This window comes from Thamnophis elegans, chromosome 1, assembly GCF_009769535.1.
Source record: "Thamnophis elegans isolate rThaEle1 chromosome 1, rThaEle1.pri, whole genome shotgun sequence".
Taxonomy (NCBI): domain Eukaryota; kingdom Metazoa; phylum Chordata; class Lepidosauria; order Squamata; family Colubridae; genus Thamnophis; species Thamnophis elegans.
This window is the reverse complement of record NC_045541.1, coordinates 175,799,302-175,824,599: the sequence shown is the minus strand read 5'-3', so window position 1 is coordinate 175,824,599 and position 25,298 is coordinate 175,799,302. Positions and strand designations below refer to the sequence as shown.

At 45.1% G+C, this 25,298-nt stretch overlaps 2 protein-coding genes across 2 annotated transcripts in view; both read right to left on the bottom strand.

Annotated features, from left to right (window-relative positions):
- The window catches only part of HCN2 (hyperpolarization activated cyclic nucleotide gated potassium and sodium channel 2), an 87,410-nt gene extending 73,952 nt beyond the window's left edge, over nucleotides 1-13,458 (bottom strand). Inside the window, 1 exon segment of the mRNA XM_032214422.1 lies at nucleotides 13,289-13,458. Coding sequence (XP_032070313.1) covers nucleotides 13,289-13,434 — 146 coding nt within the window. The 5' untranslated portion in view covers nucleotides 13,435-13,458.
- A 10,646-nt stretch (nucleotides 13,459-24,104) lies between these two features.
- Nucleotides 24,105-25,298, bottom strand: part of POLRMT (RNA polymerase mitochondrial) — a 68,731-nt gene continuing 67,537 nt past the window's right edge. Inside the window, exon 21 of the mRNA XM_032223786.1 lies at nucleotides 24,105-24,707. Within this exon, the coding sequence (XP_032079677.1) occupies nucleotides 24,658-24,707 (50 nt within the window). The 3' untranslated portion in view covers nucleotides 24,105-24,657. The remainder of the gene's footprint in view (nucleotides 24,708-25,298) is intronic.

The window sequence follows — 25,298 nt, the reverse complement described above, 5'->3', positions numbered from 1 at the left end:
CTAGATAGAAGAAGAAGAAGGAGAAGGAGAAGGAGAAGGAGAAGGAGAAGGAGAAGAAGAAAGATGGAGAGAGCGATATGGATGAGGTATAGATTGATAAAGAAAGAAAAGAAAGAAAAAAGAAGAAAAAAGGAAAAAAGGAAGGAAGGAAGAAAGAATATGGAAAGTGTTCAGCATCTAACCAATCCATCCATCCATCTGGACTAATGTACTCTTAAGTATAGCAATATCTACATATCCACATTTCCCAGAACTTATTGGATATTTTATAACTACTACCAAAGTGCTTAATCAGATTTTTTAAATTAATTTATTTAGTTCATGCTTTTAAAAAGTAAGACAAAAAAATAGAAAAGGACCAATATAAAGATAATTATAATAGACGTACATTCATGGTCACAGAGAAAAAACAACAACAAAAAAGTGGTTTAACAACCAAGCAATAAAATGTAACAAAGAAAAAAACGGGAAAAAATTGTATTAGTAATATATAGCACATAGTGTATTGTACATCACAACAGCAATCATGTTTTTTTAACCTGTAGTATTTTGTTTATTGGAAATCCATGGAAATAAATGCTATCAAGCCTCCAATCCATTGAGTGAATTGAGAGCTTAACCAGATTTAAGCATGCCTGAAATTATTCTGAGTGCAATTATTGGATGGATCTTTGCATGAATTAAGATGGGATGCATCCAATAATGCTAACCTAGACTAACAGTTGAGTTTTTTTAGCCTGGGAATGGGAATAACTGTGTTTGGTTAATTCAGGTATATTTATCAGATTTATTTTTGCTCAAGGCAGTGAAAACACCTAATACTTCTTCCTCCTCTCATTTGCCCCACAAAAACAACCCTGTGAGGTGGATTGGGCTAAAAAGACACTTTAGAGAGAATGTGTCATGTTAAGATAGGTAGAGAATCCTTAACCTATGACCACAAACAAACCCAAAATTTCTACTGCTAAGCGAGATAGTTGTTAAGTGAGTTGTGCCTCCTTGTTCTGACCTAGGCTTCCTTAAAAAGCACGGAGCAGACTCTGGGTCCCAGCAAAACGTATTTTATTTACACGACTGTGAATTCCTTTCATTCACAGTCAGCAAGGCTTATCCAACAGTCTTTCAGAGGAATATTTATCAACACACACCTTATCTCGTTTGGAGAGCTGCCAGATAACTAGTTTCCAAAGACAGGGCAAGACAAAACTTGGCACAGAGTCTCTTATAATCATAAACAGAACTTTCCACTCTTGAAACGATTGAATGCAAAAGCCCCCTCCGCGTTCACTCCTCTTTTATTTTCTATGGGAGGGGCCAATCACCTCCAAGGTGTGGCTTTACTCCTAAGTCGACCCTGCTTTCTTAGTTCTTCTCGTCTTCTGGCAGCTCTGCGTATGCGCACACTGGGAACAGGCTCCATCTGTTCCTCTGCCTCACTGCTGTCTGGCTCCCTCTCTGCCTCTGACGCAGAGTCCTCGTCTGAGCTTTCCTCAGCCCCCAGGACTGGCTCGTGTTCCTCCCAAACCTCCTCACTGTCCGACTTTGCAACCAGCTCCTCTGGCTGCCAGTGGGCCACAACACTCCTTTTACAACCTTTCCTTGCCTTTAAGAAAATCACTGCAACTCTTAAGCGAATCATGCCGTTGTTAAGCAATTCTGGCTCCCCCATTAATTTTGCTTGTCAGAAGCCACCTGGGAAGCTGACACCTGGGGATCACGTGACCCCAGGATACTGCAATCACCATACATGCCAGTTGCCATGCACCTGAATTTTGATCACATGCTCATGGGGATGCTGCAATATTCGTAAGTGTGGCCACTGGCCAGAAGTCATTCTTTTCAGTGCCCTTGTAACTTCAGAAGATCAGTAAGTGAACTGTTGTAAGCCAAGGACTGGAGACTAAAACCTATGAAGAACGGTTGCAGGAACTGGGTATGTCTAGTTTAATAGAAAGAAGGACTAGGGGAGACATGATAGCAGTCTTCCAATATCTCAGGGGTTGCCACAAAGAAGAGGGAGCCAAGCTATTCTCCAAAGTACCTGAGTGTAGGACAAGAAGCAACGGGTGGAAACTAATCAAGGAGAGAAGCAACTTAGAACTGAGGAGAAGTTTCCTGACAGTAAGAACAATTAAATCAGTGGAACAACTTGCCTCCAGAAGTTGTGAATGCCCCAACACTGGAAGTCTTTAAGAAGATGTTGGAAAACCATTTGTCTGAAATGGTGTAGGGTTTCCTGCCTAAGCAGGGGGTTGGACTAGAAGACCTCCAAGGTCCCTTCCAACTTTTTTTTTTCTATTACCTGTAGTTCAAAGGCTGTGAACTTCAATTTCAATCTTGCAGACTTCTAATGGTCTCCAGCTCCATTTAATGCAAATTGTGCCAGTTAGGATCCGATACAGATAGTCCTTGACTTACAACACCTCACTTAGTGACCGTTCAATGATATAACAGCATTGAAGTGACTTATGACCGTTTTTCAGTGTTACAACCCTTGCAGCATCCCCATAGTCACTTGATCGAAATCCAGACGCTTGGCAATGACTCATATTTATGACCATGGCAGTGTCCTGGGGTCATGTGATCCACTTTTATCACCTCCTGACAAGCAAAGTCAATGGGGAAATTCTGATTCACTTAACAATTGTGCTACTAACTTATCAACGGCAGTGATTCACTTAACAACTGAGGCAAGAACAGTCGTAAAATGGGAGAAAACCCATGTAACAAATATCTCGCTTAACAACAAAAATTTTGGGGTCAATTGTGGTTGTACATCGAGGAATACCTGTACTTTACTTCTCTATGTTTAAATGTTTTATTCATTTTCATTTTCAATTTTATACATTCACTTATATACTGAATATTTGCAATAATAATAATATAATAATAAAAAAAGAAAAACCCCAACCTAAACACAACTCATCATAAACCCAACCTATCGCTTTCATACACCCCTTCTTCTCCCCCTCCAACTTTCCTTTCTCCCCCCAACAATCACCCCTCTTACTTCCCTTTCCCCTCCTATCTTCCTTTCTCGCCTTCCTCACCCTCCTTCCCCTCTCATCCTCCTTACATTCCCCTCTTCCTCCCTCCTTACTTCTCCCTCTTCCTTTCCTCTACTTCTCACTTTGGTGCATTTCTTTATTCCTTAATCTATTCAGTTACTAAAAATTACGCTAAAAAGAAAAAAAGAAGGAAAAAAAATAAAAAGAAAAAAAAAGAGAAAAATAAAAAGAAAAGATAAGGAACAACAGTATACAAGTGTATTCTTCTTATTCTATATATTGAAACTATATCTCCACCCACCCACCCACCCCCAATGAACCCCCCTCCTTAATCCCCTCCGACTTCCCAGGTCCCACACCCGGCACAGTTCAATACCATTCACCTTCTAAAATATCTTATTAACAATAATAATGAAAATAAAATAAAAAGAACACTCCGAAAAAGAAAGAAAACGAAAAAATAAATAAAAAAAAAATAAAAATCTTTTGCATTATGCTCAGCCTCCCATCATTCTTAAAATTTAAACAGTATAAATCATTCCATTTATATTTTGTCCTCGTCCCTTACTTCTTTGATATTTACCCCCATCTTCCTGTAGACTCTCCAGATAGCCTTTCTTAACCTTATATTCAAATATTAATTTATACAAAAATCAATTTATCTTCAAGTACAGAGCAGTCTAATCATACTTTCGCTACTCATCTTCCTACCCTTCGTTTCTCATCTCTATTCCTCCCAAGCCCAAATTCCATAAGATTAGGATCTCGCTCTTCACTTTAAAATCCTGAGCTTTTTATGTTATACTTCAAGCATGTAAATCCGTAAAATGTGTGCCCAAAATCCATACCACTTCATTCAATCCCAAGATCCCTTCATCAATATCCCGCTCCACCTTCCCTTCTGCCCCACTCCTCCCGACTCCATTCATCCCAAACCGCAATTCAAATAAATCTTAGTCCCCGCTTTCCTCACAGAAAACAATTCATGCGCAGTTTGGATTGAAATTCAAATAAGTCTTATAAAAGTCCCGTACAATATCTGTCCAAAATAAGCAATGCTTCTTTCCATTCCTCATCGGTACACAGCTTTACCATTTCATACCAAACAGAGATCCTAAAATTTTAATCAGTCCAAGAGCTTAGAAAGTATTTTAAAGACATCGCTGGATCTATATTCTTTACTCTTCTGCCCTTCCGGAAAGAGAAGGCAACCCTCTGCCTTATAACCACGTGTCCCGCTGCTTTGAAAATATGGCTAAATCCTCAGTTTCCGCTCTTCTGCCTCTCCAGTAGGGGGAGAACAACTCCCTCCATCTTGTAACCAAGTAAATTGCTGCTTGTCTTTCCTTCACCTTGTCCTTCCGCATTTCCGAGTGAGTCAAGAAGCCCCGCCTTCAGAGTTTTATAATAAAAGTCCCGAGCTTCCGAAACAGAATTAATACGAAATCTTTGATTTTCGAGTGTAACTGTGATTCCAACTGGAGCTTCCCATTTATACTGTATTTGACGATTTCTAAGTTCTTGGGTTAAAAAAGTATAGCCTCTCCTTGCTTGCAGCATCTGGAGCGGGATTTCTTTAAAGACAAACAAATCATGGCCATCGATTCGGAGCCTGTTGTTGTAAAACTTTTGGATGATCGCATTTCTGGATTCTCTTGTGAAAAAGTATATAATTATGTCTCTTGGGAGCTGTCGTTGTTCTGCTACACACGAATTCTGGCGATAGATTTTTCGAATATTCCAATCAAAATTGAATCACGGACCTCCCACCGCTTGGCTGAAAGCTTCTACAAACGTCTGTTTCAAGTTCTCTCCTTTCTTTTCGGGCAGTCCTCTAACTCTTATTGCGAACGCCTTTCTGTTATAATTTATCATTATAAGTTGTGTTTGAGTATCTCTAATCTCTTGTTGTAATGCTTGGATGTTGGAAGTCAAATTAGAATTAGCCTCCTCCAAAGTTTCCAGTTTAGTCTCCATTTCTTCGATATAATCTGTCAAAGTAGACATAGCTTCAAACATATCCACCTTTATTTGGGCAATTTTAGTCTGTATTTTGTCGCATAAATCCAGCACAAATTCTTTGATTTCTTGTTTAAAATCATTGAGTATTTGAAAAAGAAGCTCCTGTGTCAAGGAATCTCCAGTAGGGGGTGTAGGAGGCAAAGGCAGCGATTTACTAACAAGTTCTTTAAGCACATGCGGGGGGGATTTTTTTACCTGCTTAGACCTGGGAGGCATTATAGATAAAAGCTGAGAATAAACAGATAAACAGTGTCTTCACCTGGTCAGTTCTCAATAAATTATTTGTAGATTTTGCTTGTTAATGAGTAGCTCTCCGGGGAGATAAAGCCGGTTAATTACATCATCAATCACCAACACAGTAAAAACGCCATTTTGTAGCACGGTTGAACAAAGAAGTTTCAAAGGAAAAACAAGGCTGGTGTTTAGATAGTTATAAAAAAAGGAACATCACAGGAGTAAGACCCGCTCGTGTTAGCCTTAAGTTGCTTTAAGTAATTTATCATTGTCCTGAGGGGGAGGTCGCCTGTCTAGGGCTGCAAAAAGGCAGCTGCGAGGAACTGGCTGGAGATAAGAGCTCAGTTACGCTGGATCTCTTCTCCGTTCGCAGCCCAAAAAAAAGAAAGGGGGCTGTGAACTACGAATAAATCCTAGCACCTGAGCTTCTGCCTGCCCCTTTCTGCCAAAAAGGGGTGATATCTATTGATCTTAATTAGATATACAGACCAGAACTCTGAGAGGGGCTCCGTTGAGCTCCTTCGGCGACAGGCTCCGCCCCCAGGAAGTCTTTACTTCTCGAAGGACACCTTGAGAAAGTCACCTTATGTGATCCATTGCCCCAAATAAGCCCTGATGGTTACAGGTAGTCCTCGACTTATGACAATTTGTTTAATGACTGTTCAAAATTACAGCGGTGCTGGAAAAAGTAACTGGTGACCGATCCTTAGCACTAATGACCATCACGGCATCCCACAGTTATGTGATAATAATTTGGGTGCTTGCCAACCAATAGGCATCTATAATGATTGCAGCATCACAGGATTGCCATACGCAACCTTCGCGGGGTGGTGGTGGTGGGGGGGGGCTTCCAACAAGGAAAATCAAATGAGGAAGCCAAATTCACAGTGATTCACTTAACGACTCTGGCAGAAAGAGGCATAACATTGGGTGTGACATATTTAACAAGCACATTGCTTAGTGATGGAAGTTCTACTCTCAACAGTGGTCATAAGATGAGGGCTACCTCTTCGCATGTTGCCTCCTAAGTATTTCAGTGCATCTTAATGATAAAACTACCAATAATAACTTCAATAATACCTTGTTTTCCCAAAACTAAGCCCTCCATGGATAATAAGCCAAATCGGGCTTTTGAGTGCATGCACTAAAATAAGCCCTCCCCGAAGATATTTAAATGCATGCACAGCTGGTCCCCACCATTTCCTCTGGTTGCTTGCCACGTAAAACACAAGATGAGGAGGTGAGGCCGGAGGAGGGAAAGGGATGGGGGAACATGCCCCATGCATCCCACATGCCCTTACCTAATGGCCGCTCCCACAACTCTAACCACTGCGCCGCTTCTGTCATGGTAATGGCCGTTGCAAAAAGAACAGCAAGCTCAGTGACTCGCAACACAGCAGCAGCTATGAGGCCACCACGATCACTGCCTCTTGCACCTCAAAAACAATAAGACCTCCCCAAAAATAAGGCCAAGCACTTATTTCAGGAGTCAAAAGAAAATAAGGCCCTGTCTTATTTTCGGGGAAACACGGTAACTAAAACATTAAAGCTGCATTAATATGCTGGTCTATGGCAGTAATAAAGATTTGATTTGAAAGTTGTATCAAACCAGCTTTTTCCAGTATCTGCTCAGAGTGTCATTTAAAACTATCCGCTTAATTAAGATAACGTCCCCCGCCCTCCACCCAAGCAACCAAACCCCGTTGAAGGGGGCTAAGTTTCATGTTTATTCCCACCCAACCCCATAAGGTCACCTTGTACCAACCTTAACATTTCCAGCTTCAAACAGAAAACAGACTTCAACTCTTCCCACCTACCTGGCCTCCAAAGGATTGGACCACTTCTCCCATAGTCCTGTGCAAGCCAATTGGGAACGTGGCCTTTGAGGGGTGGGCACCATTGCCTACACATCCAAGAGGCAGCTCAATGAAAGGAAGAATTGAACTGTAATTCTAACCAACATTCTAAGCAACACACATCTATTTGCACTGGAGCTGTTGTGGCCCACCAGAGCTGGCAGCAAATTTGGAGAGTGAGGAGATTGGGAGGAACATGGGCCAGTCCTGGAGTCTGGGGAAGGCTCTGATGAGGGCTCTGTATTGGAGGCAGAGAGGGGGCCAGGGCCATCTGACAGTTATTAACTACCTTCAGAGTTGGAGATCAGTGAGGCAGACGAACAGCTGGAGCCTGTTCCCAGTGTGCGCATGCGCAGAGTTGCCAGACGAAGGGAGCAGCTCAAGAACAGGGGTCGACTTGGGAGTAAGGCCACAGGTGGATGATGAATGGCCCCTTCCAGAGGAAATAAAAGAGGAGCGAAAGGGGAGTGGAGTTTGGGGGAGACAATTAGTTTGCTTAATTGGCTCATCAAGTTTTGTAGCTATCGGCCTGTCAGCTCTCCAAGCCAGATAAGGTCTGTGACTGTAAATCCGCCCTTGAAAGACTTTGCAGGATGTGAATGAGCAGAATTCACAGTTAATTACTAAAAGGATTTTTTGTCAGGACAAGGAGTTTGCTTCATGCTCTTGGGAAGCCTCGGTCAGAACAGAAACTTCAATTTGTAAAAATCCCAGCCAACAGAATCAGTTGGACAAAAGGGGCATTTAGGTTTAGCACCTGGAGAAAAAAAGGCAGGTTAACTTTCTGCAGGGAGACAGTTTGGTGAAGGCTCCAGGTTAAATACTAGGAGACCGTGAGTTCTAACCCTGCCTTAGGGACAAAGGCTGGCTGGATAACTTTGTGCCAATCACTCGGAGATGGTGACTTCTAGTCCCGCCTTAGCCATGAAAGACAGTGTTGGTTATTGGTTATTACCTTTAAAGCCCTACATGGCTTAGGGCCAGCGTATCTGCGAGACCGCTTACTGCCACATACCTCCCAGCGGCCGGTGAGATCACACAGATTGGGCCTCCTTCAGATGCCGTCAGCCAGACAATGTCGGCTGGCAGCTCCCCGGAGGAGAGCCTTCTCTGGCTGCTCCGACCCTTTGGAATGAGCTACCCCCAGAGATCCGGACCCTACCCACTCTCATGGCCTTCAGGAAAGCTGTAAGACCTGGCTATTCCGGCAGGCCTGGGGCTGTTGACCTCACTGTTGAGTTCCAGCCCCGATCAGAACAAATGCATGTGTTGTGCTTTTAAATCTGTCTTTTCTTTTTACAATTTCTTTCTTCCCCTTCTTTTTGTAAGCCGCCCAGAGTCCTTCGGGATTGGGCGGCATATAAATCCTATTAATAAATAAATAATAAATAAATGGGGGAATCTGGATCAATCACCAGGAGATTGCGAGTTCTAGTCCTGCCTGAGGCATGAAAGCCAACTGGGTGACTTTGGACCAGTCCTTTGCTGCCAGCCCTGAAAAGAATTAACAGGCAAGTACAAACCCCAAAACCTTGCCAGAAAAAAATGCAGGACTCATCCAGGAAGCCAACGCTTAACATTTCCCAGACTAAAATTGCACTGTAGGACAATAGTCATAAAGTCGTTTTATCAGTATTCACTTCCCCATATATGGCTTGAAATAAATCCTCAGGTTTCCTTTCTGACCAACTTCAAAAACCCCTCAGACAGGGTTCGCAACTTGGGAGTCCTCCTGGACCCACAGCTGACCTTTGACCACCATCTGTCGGCTGTGACCAGGGGGGCATTTGCCCAGGTTCGCCTGGTGCGCCAGTTGCGACCCTACCTGAACCGGGAGGCTCTCACAACAGTCACTCGGGCCCTTGTGACCTCTAGGCTGGAGTACTGCAACGTGCTCTACATGGGGCTGCCCTTGAAGAGCATCCGGCGACTTCAGCTAGTCCAGAATGCGGCCGCGTGAGTGATTGTGGGTGCACCACGGTTTGCCCACATAACACCTATCCTCCGCAAGCTGCGCTGGCTACCTGTTGATCTCCGGGTGCGCTTCAAGGTGCTACTTACCACCCATAAAGCCCTCCATGGTAGTGGATCTGAGTACTTGAGAGACCGCCTCCTGCCAATTACCTCCCTACGACCTATTAGATCACACAGATTAGGCCTCCTCCGAATTCCATCCGCCAGTCAGTGTCGACTGGCAACTACGCGGAGGAGAGCCTTTTCAGTAGTAGCTCCGACCCTTTGGAACGATCTCCCCATGGAGATTTGTACCCTCACCACCGTCCAGACCTTCCGCACAGCCCTTAAGACCTGGCTATTCCGTCAGGCCTGGGGATAAAGATTGTAATCCGTCCCCACCCGAATGATGAATGAATGTTGTGTTCTACTTTTACTTATGTATTGTTTTATGTCTTACTGTCTTGTATTCCCCTCCCTATAAATTGTAAGCCGCCCTGAGTCCCCTCAGGGAAAAGGGCAGCCTATAAATAATAAACCATAAACCATGTTAATATCAGCCGCTAAAAATTCTTCTAAAGGAAGGGTTTCCAAACTTGGCAACTTTAAGACTTCTGGACTTCGACTCCCAGAATTCTCCAGACAGACTAACAGCTTAACTACAATATCCCAAAGCCTTTTTCCAGTTATGTGCTGGACCCCCATAATTCCCGATTTTGCAAAAGCAAAGGACTCTTGGAGGTTCAGCAACACCTGGAAGGAAAAAGGCACTTTGGTAATATATGTGTTGATTTTTAAGACGCCACAAGGTTATTTTTTACTTCGGTTGAATGCTTGTGGCGTGAACCTTACCAATTGAGGTTTGATTCACGGTGAGTAAGTCCACCACTCAGCAACAGTGAACAAGCTTAATGCCCAGGATTTATGGCATAAGGTAGCACTGCTCAAAAGATTGACTGCAATCTAGCGATCAAGGATAACCGGCAAGCACTCAAGAATTTTCTGTCTCCCATAAATTCACAACCGTGAGTTCAAAATGGAATTTTAAAAAAATCTTTATTTAATCCTACCGGTATTCTAGATTTATGCTCTCCTTTTAAGTTTCATACTGTGTTCACATGCCATTCTGGGCCACATGACAGTAGCTTGGCTCTAGTCTAACATGCCTGCCAACTATGATCGATGGCTTAGTTGTTTTGGGAAGCCAGCTCAGCGGGGGTTGCTGAATAAAATAAACCGTGGTTTAAAGCAATACAGGAAAACAAACCCAAACTATATAACAGCAAGTTTGAAATGGTACAACGCATTCCAAGGTAGTAAATAGCTCTGGGAGTAAAGCTTGCATTTGCACGGGCCTCCATTCTAAGAATATAACGTGGCCAAAAACAGTAACTGTGAAAGGGGACGTTGGAGTCCTAGTGAACGATCACTTAAACATGAGCCAGAAGTGTGCGGCGGCAGCCAAAAAAGCGAATGCAATCCTTGGTTGCATAAAACAGGCATAGAATCAAAATCACGGGAAATATTAATACGGCTTTATAAAGCCTTAGTAAGACCACACCTGGAATCCTGCATCCAGTTTTGGTCACTACATTACCAAAAAAAAAGTTGAGACTTTGGAAAACGTGCAAAGAAGAGCAACTAAGATGATTAAAGGCCTGGAGACTAAAACATGAAAACCGGTTGCAGGAATTGGGTATGTCCAGTCTAGAGAAAAGAAGGACTGGGGGGGGGGGGGACATGACAGCAGTATTCCAGTATTTGAGGGGCTGCCACAAAGAAGTGGGACAACATAGTTTCCAAAGCACCAGAAGGCAAGACAAGAAACAATGGATGGAAACTAATCAAGGAGAGAAGCAAGGTGGCATTAAGGAGAAACAGTGAGGACATTTAACCAGTGGAACAGCTTGCCTTCAGCAGATGTGGTGCTTCATCACTGGAGTTCTTAAGAAGAGACTGGACAGTCATTTGTCTGAAATGGTACAAGGGTCTCCTGCTTGAGCAGGGGGCTGGACTAGAAGACCTCCAAGGTCCCTTCCAGCTCTATTCTGATTCTGATTCATCCCTTGAGTTACTATTGTGAATCTGATCCTGACCTTTTGCAATCCCAGTTAAGAATTCTCAAGTTCCTTTAGAGATAAAAGCTTAAAAGCAATCAAGGCTGATCTATTACTTTGTACACGCACACCAGTTAGATGTCCTGACAGCTATTTCCTTTCATTCTTGGCTTGTATTAAAACAACCACAGGAATCGCTCAGGAAACCTGTACCTATAATTTATTTAGAAACCCAATAAGCTGCCCGCTGCCTGAAGATATAACTAAGCTCTCTTTAGGTGCAACATTAACAATGTACAATAGCCCTGAAATGCAAATTACGAATTTAAAAAATCACTTCAGAAAGATTTGGGCAAAGCAACAGGATTTAAAACCCTTGCCTAAACATCCATCCAAAGGAAAACAGCCGGCCTGATGAACCAGTGCAACCGTCTTTCTAATAAAGAAACACATTTTTTTTCCCTTCTGCCAAAGGTGATTTTTCAGGTGACAATGGGACTTTCTTGTTGTTTTTTCCCTTTGAAGTGTTTCACTCTTCATCCAAGAAGCTTCTTCAGCTCTGACAGGATAGGGGGGAATCAATTCCCCACTATCCTGCCAGAGCTGAAGAAGCTTCTTGGATGAAGAGTGAAACATCTTCATGGAAAAACAAGAAAGTCTAGTTGTCTCCTGAAAAAGTACCTTTGGGACAACCATGATCTGGATGACTGAGAATATCTACAGATTTCCACCCCCTTCCTTTTGTCCAAAATTTCTCTGCCTGGCCCTTCTGGAACCCATCGCAGCCCCAAGTGTTTTTTTCCCCCCTTTTCTTTCCTACTTCTCCCACAGACTGTCACTGCCTTGCCTCAATTGTCCTTCTCCTCCTTTGCAATTTTTCACCCTGCCATTTGTGCTGGCCAGAAATCTAGAGTTTTTCCTACGCATCCTTCCCCAACAACAGAGTGACCCCTGTTTTTCTCCCCCACTTTCTCAGCAATTCTGCTTCGCCCCATCCGGACGGCACAGATTCACTTGAATTTTTTTCCCCCCTGTCACGCTCCTCCGTGCCCAGAGGGAGACGGTGCATTGATTCGATGGATGCCTGCTGCAACTGAGGTCCTTCCGCGGGCTCTCGCTCTTAGCTGGAAACCAAGGGGAGATGCAATATCATCAGGCTGTCAATCTGGATATTCTTCTTTGTGGAGCTGGCTAGCTTACATCTGATCCTGCCTCAAGGTTTCAGCTCTGGCCTCTGCACCCCAGGCATCCCACAGGAGGGAGGGAAGAGGTCATTCCCTTAAGGGCAGGATCGGAAAAATTCCGAAGCTGCTGCCACTACAGGTAGTCCCCGAGTTTGTTTGGTGACCATTCGAAGTTATAAGGGCACTTTTTTCACACCTAAAATTGTTGCATCATCCCGTGATTTACCTTTAGATGCTTGACAACTGACACATTTGTGACGGTTGCAGAGTCCTGGAGTCATGTGAACATAGCCTTTGATGACCAACGGACAAGCGAAGTCAATCGGGAGACTAGATTCACTTAACAACCGTGTCGCTAGTTTAACAACTGCAGTGATTCGCTTAACAACCGTGGCACAAAAAAAGAGGGGGGGCAAAACTGACTTAACACATTTCTCACAGCAGCAACATAAACGTCGGGCTCAATGGCGGTCGTAATTTAAGGACTACCTGTCTTTGACCGGGATGCAGTCAGGTCCTTGACTTGACCAGGGGGTTAGACTAGAGGACCTCCGAGATCCCTTCCACCAAGCTATTGGATTCCAGTTCATCTATTTCTTTCTTTTTTTAATTTAAATTTTATTTTTATATAAACAATCCATTTTCCAACAACCAGTGTGTCGTCTGGCTATAGGTATGTTGTGCCGACATTTAAAATATACAATCTTATTCCTAATTTAATCTCATTTTAGCTTAATTTCCAATACCTTAAGGATCTCATACTATAACAAATCCCGTTGTCGTTTATTTAAATCTAGGACTTATACTGACGATTCGTACGTTTTCTATACTTTAGAGAACTTCTTTTACTATTCATTCTGAGGTCTATTCCGAAAGGCCAAAAGGGCGATCAGGAGAAGTTCTCTTTCTGGTCCTCCCCCCTCCCTCCAGCATCATCCCCCCAACCCTCCCGCGGTCGCTGCCCCGAGGCTCGCCTGAAGTCGCTGTACGGGTGGATGATCCAGGCGCCGGCGGACTTGACCCTCTCCTGCTCGCGCTCCACCGCCTTCTGCGAGCCGAACATCCGCAGCGAGAACTTGTTGACGCCCGGCTGGAGCATCGCGCTGAACTGCCGCTGCATGAAAGTCGCCTGGGCGCCGCGGGAGTCGCCGACGCCGGGGCCCACCTCGGCCCCATCGGTGGCGCCTTCCTCGGCCTCTTTCGGGGACCCTCCGCCGCCGCCCCCGCCCGCCTCGGGGCTGCAGGAGAAGGAGACCTTGGGCTGCGAGGAGGGCGGCGGCGGCGGCTGCTCGGGACCCCCTTCGTCCCCGCGGCGGCACTCCCCGTTGGGGGAGCTCCCTTTGCCGGCGCGGCCGGCCATGGTACACCCGCGCTGCAGCGAGAGCAGCGTCCCCTTGGCGCCCTCCTCTTGCGGCGGAGAAGCGCCTGAAGACGCCGGGCCGGGGGCGGCCGAGACCCCCGGCGGTGCTGCAGGGGCCGCGGCCGTGCCGCCGCCTCCTCCTCCGCCTCCTCCACCGCCGCCGCCGCCGGAGACGCTGCCTCCCGTCCGCATGCTGGACCTGAAGGCGCCCCGACACCAGCAGCCGGTTGCGCGTCGGGATGCGGCAGCGGCGGCGGTGGCGGCGGCAGAGGTGGAGCTCAAGCAGCCCGGAGGGGAGGGGCTGAGGAGCAGGGGGAGGGGGAGAAGAAGCGGGGGGAGGGTAGTCAAAGGTCGAGGGGAGAAGCGCTCGATGAAGGGGAGAGGAGGAAAATGGAAAGGAGGGGGAGGACAGAGAGGGAGGAGTAGGGAGGGGAGGGAGAGAAGCACTTGAGGGAGGGGGAGGAGGGGGAAAAGGGGAGATGGGGGAGGGAGGGGGAGGAGAAGGGGGTAGTCAAAGGTGGAGGGGAGAAGCGCTTGAGGGAGGGGAAGGGGCAACTGAGGGGGGTGAGGGGGGAAAGGGAGAGGGCAGAGAGGGAGGAGTAGGAAGGAAAGAGGGGAGGGAGAGAAGCACTTGAGGGAGCGGGAGGGGGGAAAGGGAAGATGGGGGGAGGGAGGGGGAGGAGAAGGGGTAGTCAAAGGTCGAGGGGAGAAGTGCTTGAGGGAGGGGAAGGGGCAACTGAGGGGTGAGGGGGGAAGGGAGAGGAGAGTGAGGGCAGAGAGGGAGGAGTAGGAAGGAAAGGGAGGGGAGAGAAGCACTTGAGGGAGGGGGGAGGAGGAGGAAAAGGGGAGATGGAGGGAGGGGGAGGAGAAGGGTAGTCAAAGGTCGAGGGGAGAAGCGCTTGAGGGAGGGGAGAGGAGGGGGAGGGCAGAGAGGGAGGAGTAGAAAGGAAAGAGAGTGGAGGAAGAGAAGCAGATGAGGGAGTGGAAATGTGGGGTCAACTGAGGGGGATGAGGGGAATAGGTGGGAGGGAAGGGGAGCAGGAGGGAGGGACGGGGAGGAGAAGCAGGGAAGGAGTCAAAGGTCAAGAGGAGAAGCTTGAGGGAGGGGAGATGAGGGGTCAACTGAGGGGGGAATGTGGGGAGGGGGGAGGGAGGGAAAGGAGAGAAGCACTTGAGGGAGGGGAGATAAGGGGGCAAAGGAGGGGAGATGAGGGGGGAAAGGTGCGAGTGGAGGTGAGAAGAGGGGGAGGGAGGGGCAGAGAGGGAGAAGCAAGAAGGAAATGGGGAGGGAGAGAAGCAGTTGAGGGAGGGGAGATGAGGGGGCAACTGAGGGGGGATGAGGGAAAAAGATGGGAGGGGCAGGGTGGGGAGGGAGGAGGGGGCAGAGAGGGGGGGGTTGGAAGGAGGGGAGGGGGCAACACTAAAAGGGAAAGGAGGACACAGAAGGGGGAAGAAGGGGGGAGGGCATGAGAAGGTCAAAGATGGCAGCCTGGGGGGAGGCCAGCTCAGCGTGTCCCCCCCTCTGGCCTCCTCATGGTTCGCCCCAGCAGGAGCTTTAATCCATGGGAGGCCAGTTTTGGCCCCAGCCTGAATGGGGGGGTGGGGAGTGCAGGGGAACTGAGGCCTGCATCTCTTGGGAGACACCCTCCTCCCCTGGGAGTGTGGAGTGGGGGGGGGATGGTGAGAAAGACAGAAGGGGTGATGGCTGCGAGGGAAAGAAGAAGGCATGGAGGATAGGCTGGGAAAGAAGCTTTAGAAAGTGAGGGAAGGATTGAGAATAGGGAAAGGCAGATGCGAAGGACAGCGAGAGAACAGAAAGAGGAAGAAGTGGGGGCAGGGGAGGTTGAGGGGGGAAAAAATGGCAGGGAGGAAGTGCCAGAAGGAGAAAAAGGCATCCCTGAGCAAAGAGAAGGGGGAAAAAAAGGATGAGAGGAAAAATACAGGGAGGCTTCTCCTTCATTCGTTTATTGAAACTACTTATAAAGCCACCTGTTCGGCCCACACACTCAATGTGTGATCAATAACAGCAACAAATCAATAAAAAGATCGTGAAATAGAAGAACAATGCAAAAAACCAAAACACGCAAACATATAAATGCCGGGTGGGAGCATCTGCCTTTAATGGTATTCCCAGTCACATTAAAGGCAGGTGCGCAATGACCTCAAAAAGGCAGGCCGCCCTTTGAGGTAGTCCAGACAAGAAGCAGAAAGCTGGAATACTCTCTCTAGCATTATTGTGAGGTTTACAATTACAATTTACAGCATCTTTGCTGGGTCTGAAAACACCTCTCCCCTCTTTGAGTATTGCTTTTCAGAAAACTCGGGATGAGATGCTTCCCACCTCCCTTTTCCTTCTGTGGGGCTGATGCATGATGGTTGCTAGGCTCTCATTCACACATACCTTTGTATCAGACAAGGTTTTCAGAGGCTCTTCTGAAGGGCAGGAAAACATCAGAAAGGACTGGAAGCAGGAAGAAATTGCTGGGGGAAAAAAGGCAGGAAGTGAAAAGCAGATGGCAACACAATTATGTTTTATGGATTGTGTTTTACAGTTGTTAAAATGGTTTGATTGGGAGTGGTCTGAAGGATGGATGGCTATAGAAATGTGTTAAGGGAATAAATAAATAAATGATATAAAATTGCGGGGATAAAAGGATCGAGTCAGAAGAAGAAAAAGTGAAGGTTAAAAAGTGATAATATTTGTGGAAATATGTCAACAAGGAATGGAAAGAAGAAAAATAAAAACAGACAATTTCCTCAAATGAAACTAGCCTTTGACTCATGACCACAATTGAGCTCAAAAATTCTGTTGCTAAGCAAGGTAGTTGTTTAAGGACTTGCCCCATATTATGACTTTTTTTTGCCAAGGTTAAGTGAATCACTGCAGTCGTTAATAACACAGCTGTTAAATGAATCTGGTTTCCCCCATTGACTTTGTCAGAAGGTCACAAAACATGATTACATGACCCCAAGACACGGCAACCATCATAAGCATCTGGATTTGGGTCATGTGACTATGGGAATGCTGCAACTACCACTCACTCATCACAAAATCTCCAGAACCATAAAGCCCACAAACTTGAAATTTGGCACGTATGTTCCTCTTGGCTTCTAGGTGATCGCTAAGAAGGGATTTTTTGAAATGACATCAGATCATTAGTATTTCTTATACAGTAAAACACACACTGATGCTAAGGAGTTCTACTTCCCCTCCCCGTCTGAAAAGAATTCTGTTCCAACTGCTGGTTGCCTCACATTCCGTTACCTCAGTTCAAACTGGCAGATGTTCCACTCTTTCACTCAGGAGTGGTCTGGAGTTTCTTATAGTACTAAACATTGGTACCTCACCAAAATGTGTACGCCTTCCACCTATGGAACTGCTTCCGGACTCAAGGGGGCGGGAGCAATAGTCCCTTACATGTTTCAATCACCGACCACCACTGAGCCAACAGATTGTGAACTGAATTTCTCCTGCATAGCCCAATCACATAGTTTCGTTGTGAAGCACGGGTGTCCAGCTAGTTAGGAATAAACACTTTTCTTCAGGTACTAAAGGATCGTCTTGGTTCAATTAACCTAAAGCATTACCCATGTTTGGACCGCCACAGCCAAACTAAGGAAAGATTCGGGACAGAGAATACATTCCTTCTTTCTTCCTTTTCCAAAGTGAAACTCCAATGGACAGTCAGTGCCCAAAATAGCAAGGTGGTAAATTAGATTAAGTTCACAGAGAGCAAATGAACATCAGATCAAATTTAGTGAATATACCATCCTTGCACTCCGAAAGTGTGGCAGACTTTTTAGGCCTTGGCTAATTCCTCCCCAGGAGGGGGAAAAATGATTCCCTTCTCTTCATTTAGACAGCCCCAGGGAGGACAAATGAGAATTGTGTTAATGTCACAGCCCATAATACTCCGAAAACCAAGATCGAATTCAGCTAAATTTAAAACGCAAATGGGAAGTCATTTTTGCATTTTAAAGTAAAAGGAACAAAAGGGAAGTCAGCCTTAAGGCACTAATACGGTATATTTTGGGAAAGTGTCGGTTTTCATTATTGTTTCTACTCTTGTTTACATATTTCCCAAAATATTACCATGTTTAGAATCACACAGAATTGTCTTCTTTTATCTCCGCTTTAATTCCTATTTTACAGATAGGACAATTGGGGTTATTCCCCAAGATTGGTTGCAGGTTTTGTATATTGTATTCACAATATGTGTTGTTGTAAGTGTGAAAACTGGCTATACCGTAAGTCACCTTTTTTCAGTGTAACTATGAATGGTCACTAAATGAATGGTTGTAAGTTGAGGACTTATAGTTGACTTTTAGCTGCCAGGAAAAATACATTAGCTGCGTTAATCAATTTTGGGTGCTTGGCAACTGGCCTGTATTTATTGACATTGTCCCAGGATCTTGTGTCACTCATTTAACAACAATGTAGCTTAGCAATGAAAGTTTGGGGCTTAAATGTGGTCATAAGTTGAGGACTACCTGTATAGAAGACTTGCAAACCATAGGCAGCTCTGAAGATCAGGCTCCTCACTTTTATTTAGCTAATTCCAGGCAGGTGGGCGTAAAGTTCCCATTCCAGAGAGCAACCTCTTATGTTCAAATTCAGGCCTGATCAGATCAGACAGGATATAAGATTTTAATTAATACATTGGAATAGAGCTGGAAGGGACCTTGGAGGTCTTCTAGTCCAACCCCCTGCTCCTTCGGGAGACCCTACAATTCCAGACAGGTAGCTGTCCAGAGCAGTGTTGGTGAACCTTTTTGGCCCTGAATGCTGAAATGGGAGTGTGTGTTTGTGTACCGGGCAAATACTCTTCTGATTTCTGGCACGTACATGTGCCACCTGGTCTTCCGGTTCCTGGTGCGCGTGCGCGAGCGAAGACCAGCTGGAAACCAGAAGAGCAGATGCCCTCATGCGCACCAGGCTGCTGCTGTTCCAGTTCCCGGCTCTCCCACACGCATGAAGACCAGCTGACCGGCGCACCAGAACCCAGAGGAGCAATGGCTGACGGCTCGTGTGCCTGGAGAGATGGCTCAGCATGCCACTTCCAGCATAGGCTCGCCATCACAGCTCCAGAGTCTTCTTAAAAACCTGTAGTGTTATAGCTGACAAAAATAGGAGATAGAAACGGGGAAATATATGAAAGAATCAGTAATACAAGGAAGGCGTGTTAAATTGGTTAAACAAAGTCTGATTATTACTGTTATTAATATTAGTGTAATTGATATGAATGCAAGGAATATTATTATAAGCATTTTATCGTGACCCGTCAAAACCACGTTCCACAAAAGCGCGGTCGACGAAATCGCGTATGTGATGTCATCACAGCGCGACGAAAAAGATTGAAAAATTGAAATAAAAATTAAATTACAGCAAGCCGATTCACATAAAGGTAAGCGTTAGGTTAAGGGTTAGGGTTAGAGCGTTAGCGTTATGTTTAGCGTTAGGTTAAGGGTTAGTGTTAGGTTTTTCGTTAGGTTAAGGGTTAGGGTTAGGGTTAGGTTTAGGGTTAGGTTAAAGGTTAGGGTTAGGGTTAGGTTAAGGGTTAGGTTTAGGGTTAGGTTTGGGGGGGTTAGGGTAAGGTTTTCGCTTTATTTTTACATTTTTCGATCTTTTTCGTCGCACTGTGATGACGTCACATACGCGCTTTCGTCGACCGCGATTTTGTCGTTCGCGGTTTTGTGGTGGAACCCATTTTATTACTTCCTAGAACGATTTGTGCCAAGAGAAACTGTTCAATTGAAGTTGGACTTTTTATATGCTATAAAATAAAATAAAAACTTATTACAAAAAAAAAAAAAACCACCTTTCCAGTGTTGGGAGCACCCACAAATTCTGGAGGCAAGAAGGCAAGTCATTCCACTGGTTTATAATTGTCACTGTCAGGAAATGTCTCCTTAGGCTTAGGTTGCTTCTCTCCTTGATTAGTTTCCATCCGTTATTTCTTGCCTTGCCTTGTGGTGCTGTGGAACATAAATTGACCCCCCTCCTCTCTGTAGTAGCCTCTCAAATACTGGAACACTGCTGTCATGTCCCCCCTCCCCTAGTCCTTCTTTGTATTGATATTTTTTTCCAGACCCACAGTAGAGCATTCCTTAAAATATGACTTTTAAAGTTCTTATCTACCCTTTTGTCATATAGCAAGTAAGCATGCCAACCATATACCAAATCATGCCCTTTGATATTAAGTATTCTATCATCTGTTAAGTTAATCCAGTCACTAATTACCAATAAAACCACTGCTTCATAATATAGTTTTAAATTTGGTAATTTCAAACCTCCCCTCTCATGCACATCTTGCATTATTTTTAGTTTTATTCTCGGCTTCTTCCCTGCCCATACAAATTTATTAATGCCCTTCTGCCATTCTAGCAAATTCACATCTTTTTTTAAGTATTGGTATCATTTGAAAAAGAAATAGAAATTTAGGTAGAACATTCATTTTCACTGCTGCTATTCTTCCCAACAAAGATAATTGTAATTTTTCCCAATTTTTCATCTCTGTCTGTATGCTGCGCCATAGTGGCTCATAATTATACTTCTATAGTTTCCCATTTGAGATTGAAATGTAGACTCCTAAATATTTAACCTTTTTAACTATTTCACATCCTGTCATTCCTTCTAATTCTTCCCTTTGTTTAGTGTTCGTATTTTTAACTAGCATCTTTGTTTTCCCTAAATTTATTTTAAATCCGGACACTTGGCCATATTGATTAATCATATTCATTAAAACCTTAAAACCCTAGTCCTCTAGACTGACCATGCCCAGTTCCTGCAACCGTTCTTCATACGTTTTTGTCTCCAGGCCTTTAATTGTCTTAGTTTTTCTTTAGATTATCTCCCTTCCGAACTTGCATTTTGTGACAGTGAATTCTACCAGGCTGTACTAAGAGTTTGATTTCCCCCTGGCTTAATTTCACTCCCAAACAGCCATTGCTAACCAGGCTCTGGTTCCCACAACCCCTCCTTCCGGGTGGGAAAAGACACATTAAATTGCGAGCAGCATATGCAGTGCAGTGGATCTGTTTTCCTTTCCTTGGCACGTCCACTGTCTGCCTTTCCTTGGGCAGTGTCTCCCCCCCCCCACCCGGTGCATGCTTCCTTCGGGCTTCTAGTGGATAATGAGGCGAATGACAAGAGAGGTAGCGTGGCTGGGGCTGTGTGAGTGAGTGAGAGAAACGGATTGTTATTGTCGGCGATGCGGAGAGGGCCAGTATCTGAGCGAGGGGGGGAGAGGACATCGCTGAGATGAATCTGCAAGGATTTCATTTAGGAAGCCCAAGCGTCAGCAAGCAATTAAAAGGGGATTGATGGTTTTGGAGCCACAGGAAGGAAACGTCGAGGTCATCTAATCCAACCCCCAAAGCAGGATCTTCTTGACCATCTCGGATAGTCCTGCATGCCTCTCTAGGAGTGAGTAATCGGCTGTGATCTTGGACTTATAAAAGGAAACTCTTAACCCGGTGTTTCTCAACCATGGCACTTTTAACGTAGGTGGATTTGAACTCCCAGAATTCCAGCTGGGGAATTCTAGGAGTTGAAGTCCACCAGTGGTGGGATTCAGCCGGTTCGCGCCTAGTCGGGAGAACCGGTTGTTAATTTTCTAAGCAGTTCGGAGAACCGGTTGTTGGAAGAAATCTCCGTTTGTTTTTCCCCCACTTTACAGGGCTAATCCTGTAAGGAAGGCAGGGAGGACACATTCTGGTATTGTTTCTAACCTCATCTCTATTGCCCTGCTTACAGAAACTGCCTCTCCGGTTAACCACACCACTGAAAATTACATTGTGACAGCTAAGATGAAGCGCCCATCAACCTGAGACGTTGAGTTGGCCACGCCCACCCAGTCACAAGACCACCGAGCCACGCCTACCCAGCTGGTCATTAGGGCAGAGAACCGGTTGTTAAATTATTGGAATCCCACCACTGAAGTCTACCTATCTTAAAACTGCTAACGTTGAGAAACAAAGGGCTTTACCCCCTCTTCAGTAAGACAATTGAATGCTTTGCTCTAAACTAGCTCTGAAGTAAATTCTCTTTACATTCATGCATGCACGCACACACACAAACATATATACACTGTGTATGTGTGTGTGTGTCTGTATATATATTCGTAGATTTTCACGGGTGTAGGTATGCTGGTCTTGTTGTATTCGGGTCTTTTCCCATGTTAAGATTGAGATTGTCTTGGCAACGTTTCGGCGAGGTCTCACCCGTCATCTTCAGGCTGGTGCCTTCGGCTTCGTGCCTGTGCGAGCAAAACGCGATCGGAGCTGCTGTCCCTCTATAAATATTGGTGTGTGTGTGTGTGGAGTGTCTTGATTAGCAAACATCAATTCCATCAACTAATCAAGATGTTACTGGTGGTAAACAGATAGTATTGTCTATCCTCTTCTTCCCACACCTATCTCTATAACGATTCTGTGGGGTAGGAGAAATTGATTGCCTCGAATACAGAACAACAGCTAGAAAGGACCTTGGAGGTCTTCTAGTCTAACCCCTTGCTCAAGCAGGTAACCCTGCGTCATTCCAGACAAGCGGCTGTCCTTTCTCTTCTTACAAATCTCTCTTGTTGGAGCAACCATAATTTCTGGAGGCAAGCTGTTCCACTGATTAATTGTTCTCCCAAACAGGAAATTTCTCCTCCGTTCTAGGTTGAATCTCTCCTTGATTAATTTCCATCCATTGCTTCTTGTTCTGCCTTCAGGTGCTTTGGAGAATAGCTTGACTCCCTCTCAATCCAATTGATTCTTATATTACCGTAGTTCTTACATTGGCTGATTGCCTTTCAGATTCTCTTCAGGGAGTCAAAAAGCTCAATCAGGGTTTTTTTAAAAAAAATAATCATAAAACGAGCTGCAAATAGCTACTCCATTTCCCCTCCCCACCTTGGTTTTATTTTTTTTTTGGTCACGCTGTAGGAATTCGAGCAACTGGCAGAGATAGAGAGTATAACGGTATTAGGAAGCTGAGCTTGTATAAGTAATTAAATTGCTTTTAAGCTGTAGAGGAAGCCAATGGAGAAGCCTTTACCGATGCAGCAGCAGCTGGATTTTTTTTATGGGGGGGGGAATTGCATGTAAAATCTAATTATGGTATGAAAGATATGCTCATTCAAATCATTTCATTTCCCCAAACAAACGGGCGTTTCCTTTAAACAGATGCATTCTAAATTTAGACCCTACTGAATCAAAACATTGACAGGTAGTGAGAATGTAGGGGCGAGAAACCACAGTAACAAAATTCCCCAGCCTAAATAAAAACGGAAGGAGTAGAGGGGTAGCCTAGAGGTGAAGCTGTCGCCTCACAATCGGGAAGCTGTGAGTTCGATCCTAGGCAGAGGCCGGTATTTCCCTCTCTGGGCCCGATGAGAATATATATATCTGCTGAATGTGATCGCTCACTGGCAACAGGGAAAGGCATCCGGCCACTAAATACTCCGCTCCCTTCAGTTGCCCAGGCTTCATCCCCGTAAAGGATTAAAAGATGATGATGATAAATAAAAATAGAATCCAAAACTGCTTAATTTCAAAGTCTACCGAGATACCATTCCGGACAAATGGCTCTCCAGTCTCTTTTTGAAAACCTCCAGTGATGGAGCATCCACAACTTTTGGTTGCAAGCCATTCCACTGGTTGACTTTTCTCGCCGACGTGAATTTTTTCCTTAGTTCTAAGTTGGATATCTCTTTACTTCTTGTCCTGTTCTCAGCTGCTTCAGAGAACAAGTTTGAAGCCCTCTTCTTTGTGAAAACTCCTCAAGTACTGGCATGTAGAGATTCCCAGTCATCCAAGTCAGGGTTGTCCCACAGGTGCTTTTGACCTGGATGACAGAGAATCTCTACGGGCTTTTAGCTCTACAATTTGGGATGAGCACCCTGGTGTGGGAGAAGGAATGGCTTTCCAGAGGAAAAAAATGCAGAATGCAGGAACCATTTTGCACCACTCAGGTGACCCTAAGGACACAGAGAAACCTCCAAGCAGCTTCAACGACTCTCAAAATGGATGCCAATGACGAGATGACTGCAAGGAATATTATAAATCCTTCCATCCCCCATTGTCCAGTCAGAGATGAAGAAGCTTCTTGGATGAGAAGCAAAACATCTTCAAAGAAAAAACAAGGAAGTCCAGTTGCCTCCAAAAAAAAAGCACCTTTTGGACTCCCAAGTAATGGAAGACAGTTAACGTGTCACCTCTAATCTTTCCCTTTGATAAGCAGATAGACTTATCTCCCACCACCGTTCATGATGTGATTTAGCCTCCAGAGCCCTCATCATCTTTGTTGCTCTTCTTTGCACATTTTTCTAGGCCTCTGCATCTTTTTTTTTTTTTTTGCATCGTGGTAACCAGCATTTTGCAGCCAAAGACTTTTTCTTTAAGCTTACACGACCCTTTGTAGCAAAACGATCGAAAAGCTCGGCTTAAATTTCAAATATTTACTTTATTTGCAACTGCCAGAGGGAATTACCAGGATGGAGGGGCGGACGGCTGGCAAATCCAGCTCCCTCAACAGGAACAAAGTGCATAAAAATTTCAAAAATGGGGGGGAAGAGGAAGAACGCAGTCTTGGTGGATTCGGTAACCCAAGGGTGAAAACGAATATGAACCTTTTTTTTCCCCTTCCAGAAGAGAAATGAAAGCCCAGCAGAGGCCTTTCTCCAGACAATTTAGGGAGAAACATGCTGTTTGTACCCTTAGACACAATTACCTTATTCCTCTCTAAAAACCCAGGTTTTGGGGGTGATGCGATTCCGCCTCCTCCGGGGGAGGGAGGGGTGGAATTCCTTGTCAGCCTGACTCCCTCCAGAAGCACAGAGGGAGGGACCAGATTTAAAGAACCAAGTACGTTTTCAGTCCCGTTCAAGGAGACTGGAGAGAAACGGGAAACTGCTCCTTATGCCGGTCCGCTGGATACCCCGGCCGGGTCCAAGTCCGAATGCAGAAGATCAGGAGAAAGAGGACGATCTTGCAGGATCAGTTGAAAAAGTAGATCGATCTCTTCACCTTCTTTAATTTGAAATTGCCTGATGGGGAGAAACGGAGAGATCAGGAAAAAGAAGGTACCGTATTTTTCAGAGTATAAGACACACCAAGGTTTTGAAGAGGCAAATTTAAAAATATAAGTTTTTGCACTCTGCAGACTTCCCAAAAACGGCACTTTTTTTTTTGCAAAAACAGGCTCTTTTTTTTTAAAGGGCATGAATAACCTTTAGGAGGCTTGTAGAGTGCTGTTTTTTTGCTCATTTCTGCCCTCCCCAGCCCCCAGGAGCACTCTGCAAGGCTCCTAAAGGCTATGCAGAGCCATTTTGGTGAAGGGGGTGAGGTTTCAGGAGGTAGAAAATGCTGTATTCAGTGTATAAGACGCACCCAGATTTTCAGCCTCTTTTTTGAGGGAAAATGGTGCGTCTTATACTCTGAAAAATATGGTATGCTGGTTGGGGAACATCTTTGCTTAATGACTGCTGCAAAAAAAGCTTGTAAAGGTGGACACAAAAACGGGGTGATCTGCTTAATGACCAGCATGACATCACTGCAATTCTGGGATCAATTACAGTGGTAAGTTGAGAACCATTTGTAGTTTAATTAACAGTGGAAATGGACAATCTGGCTCATAC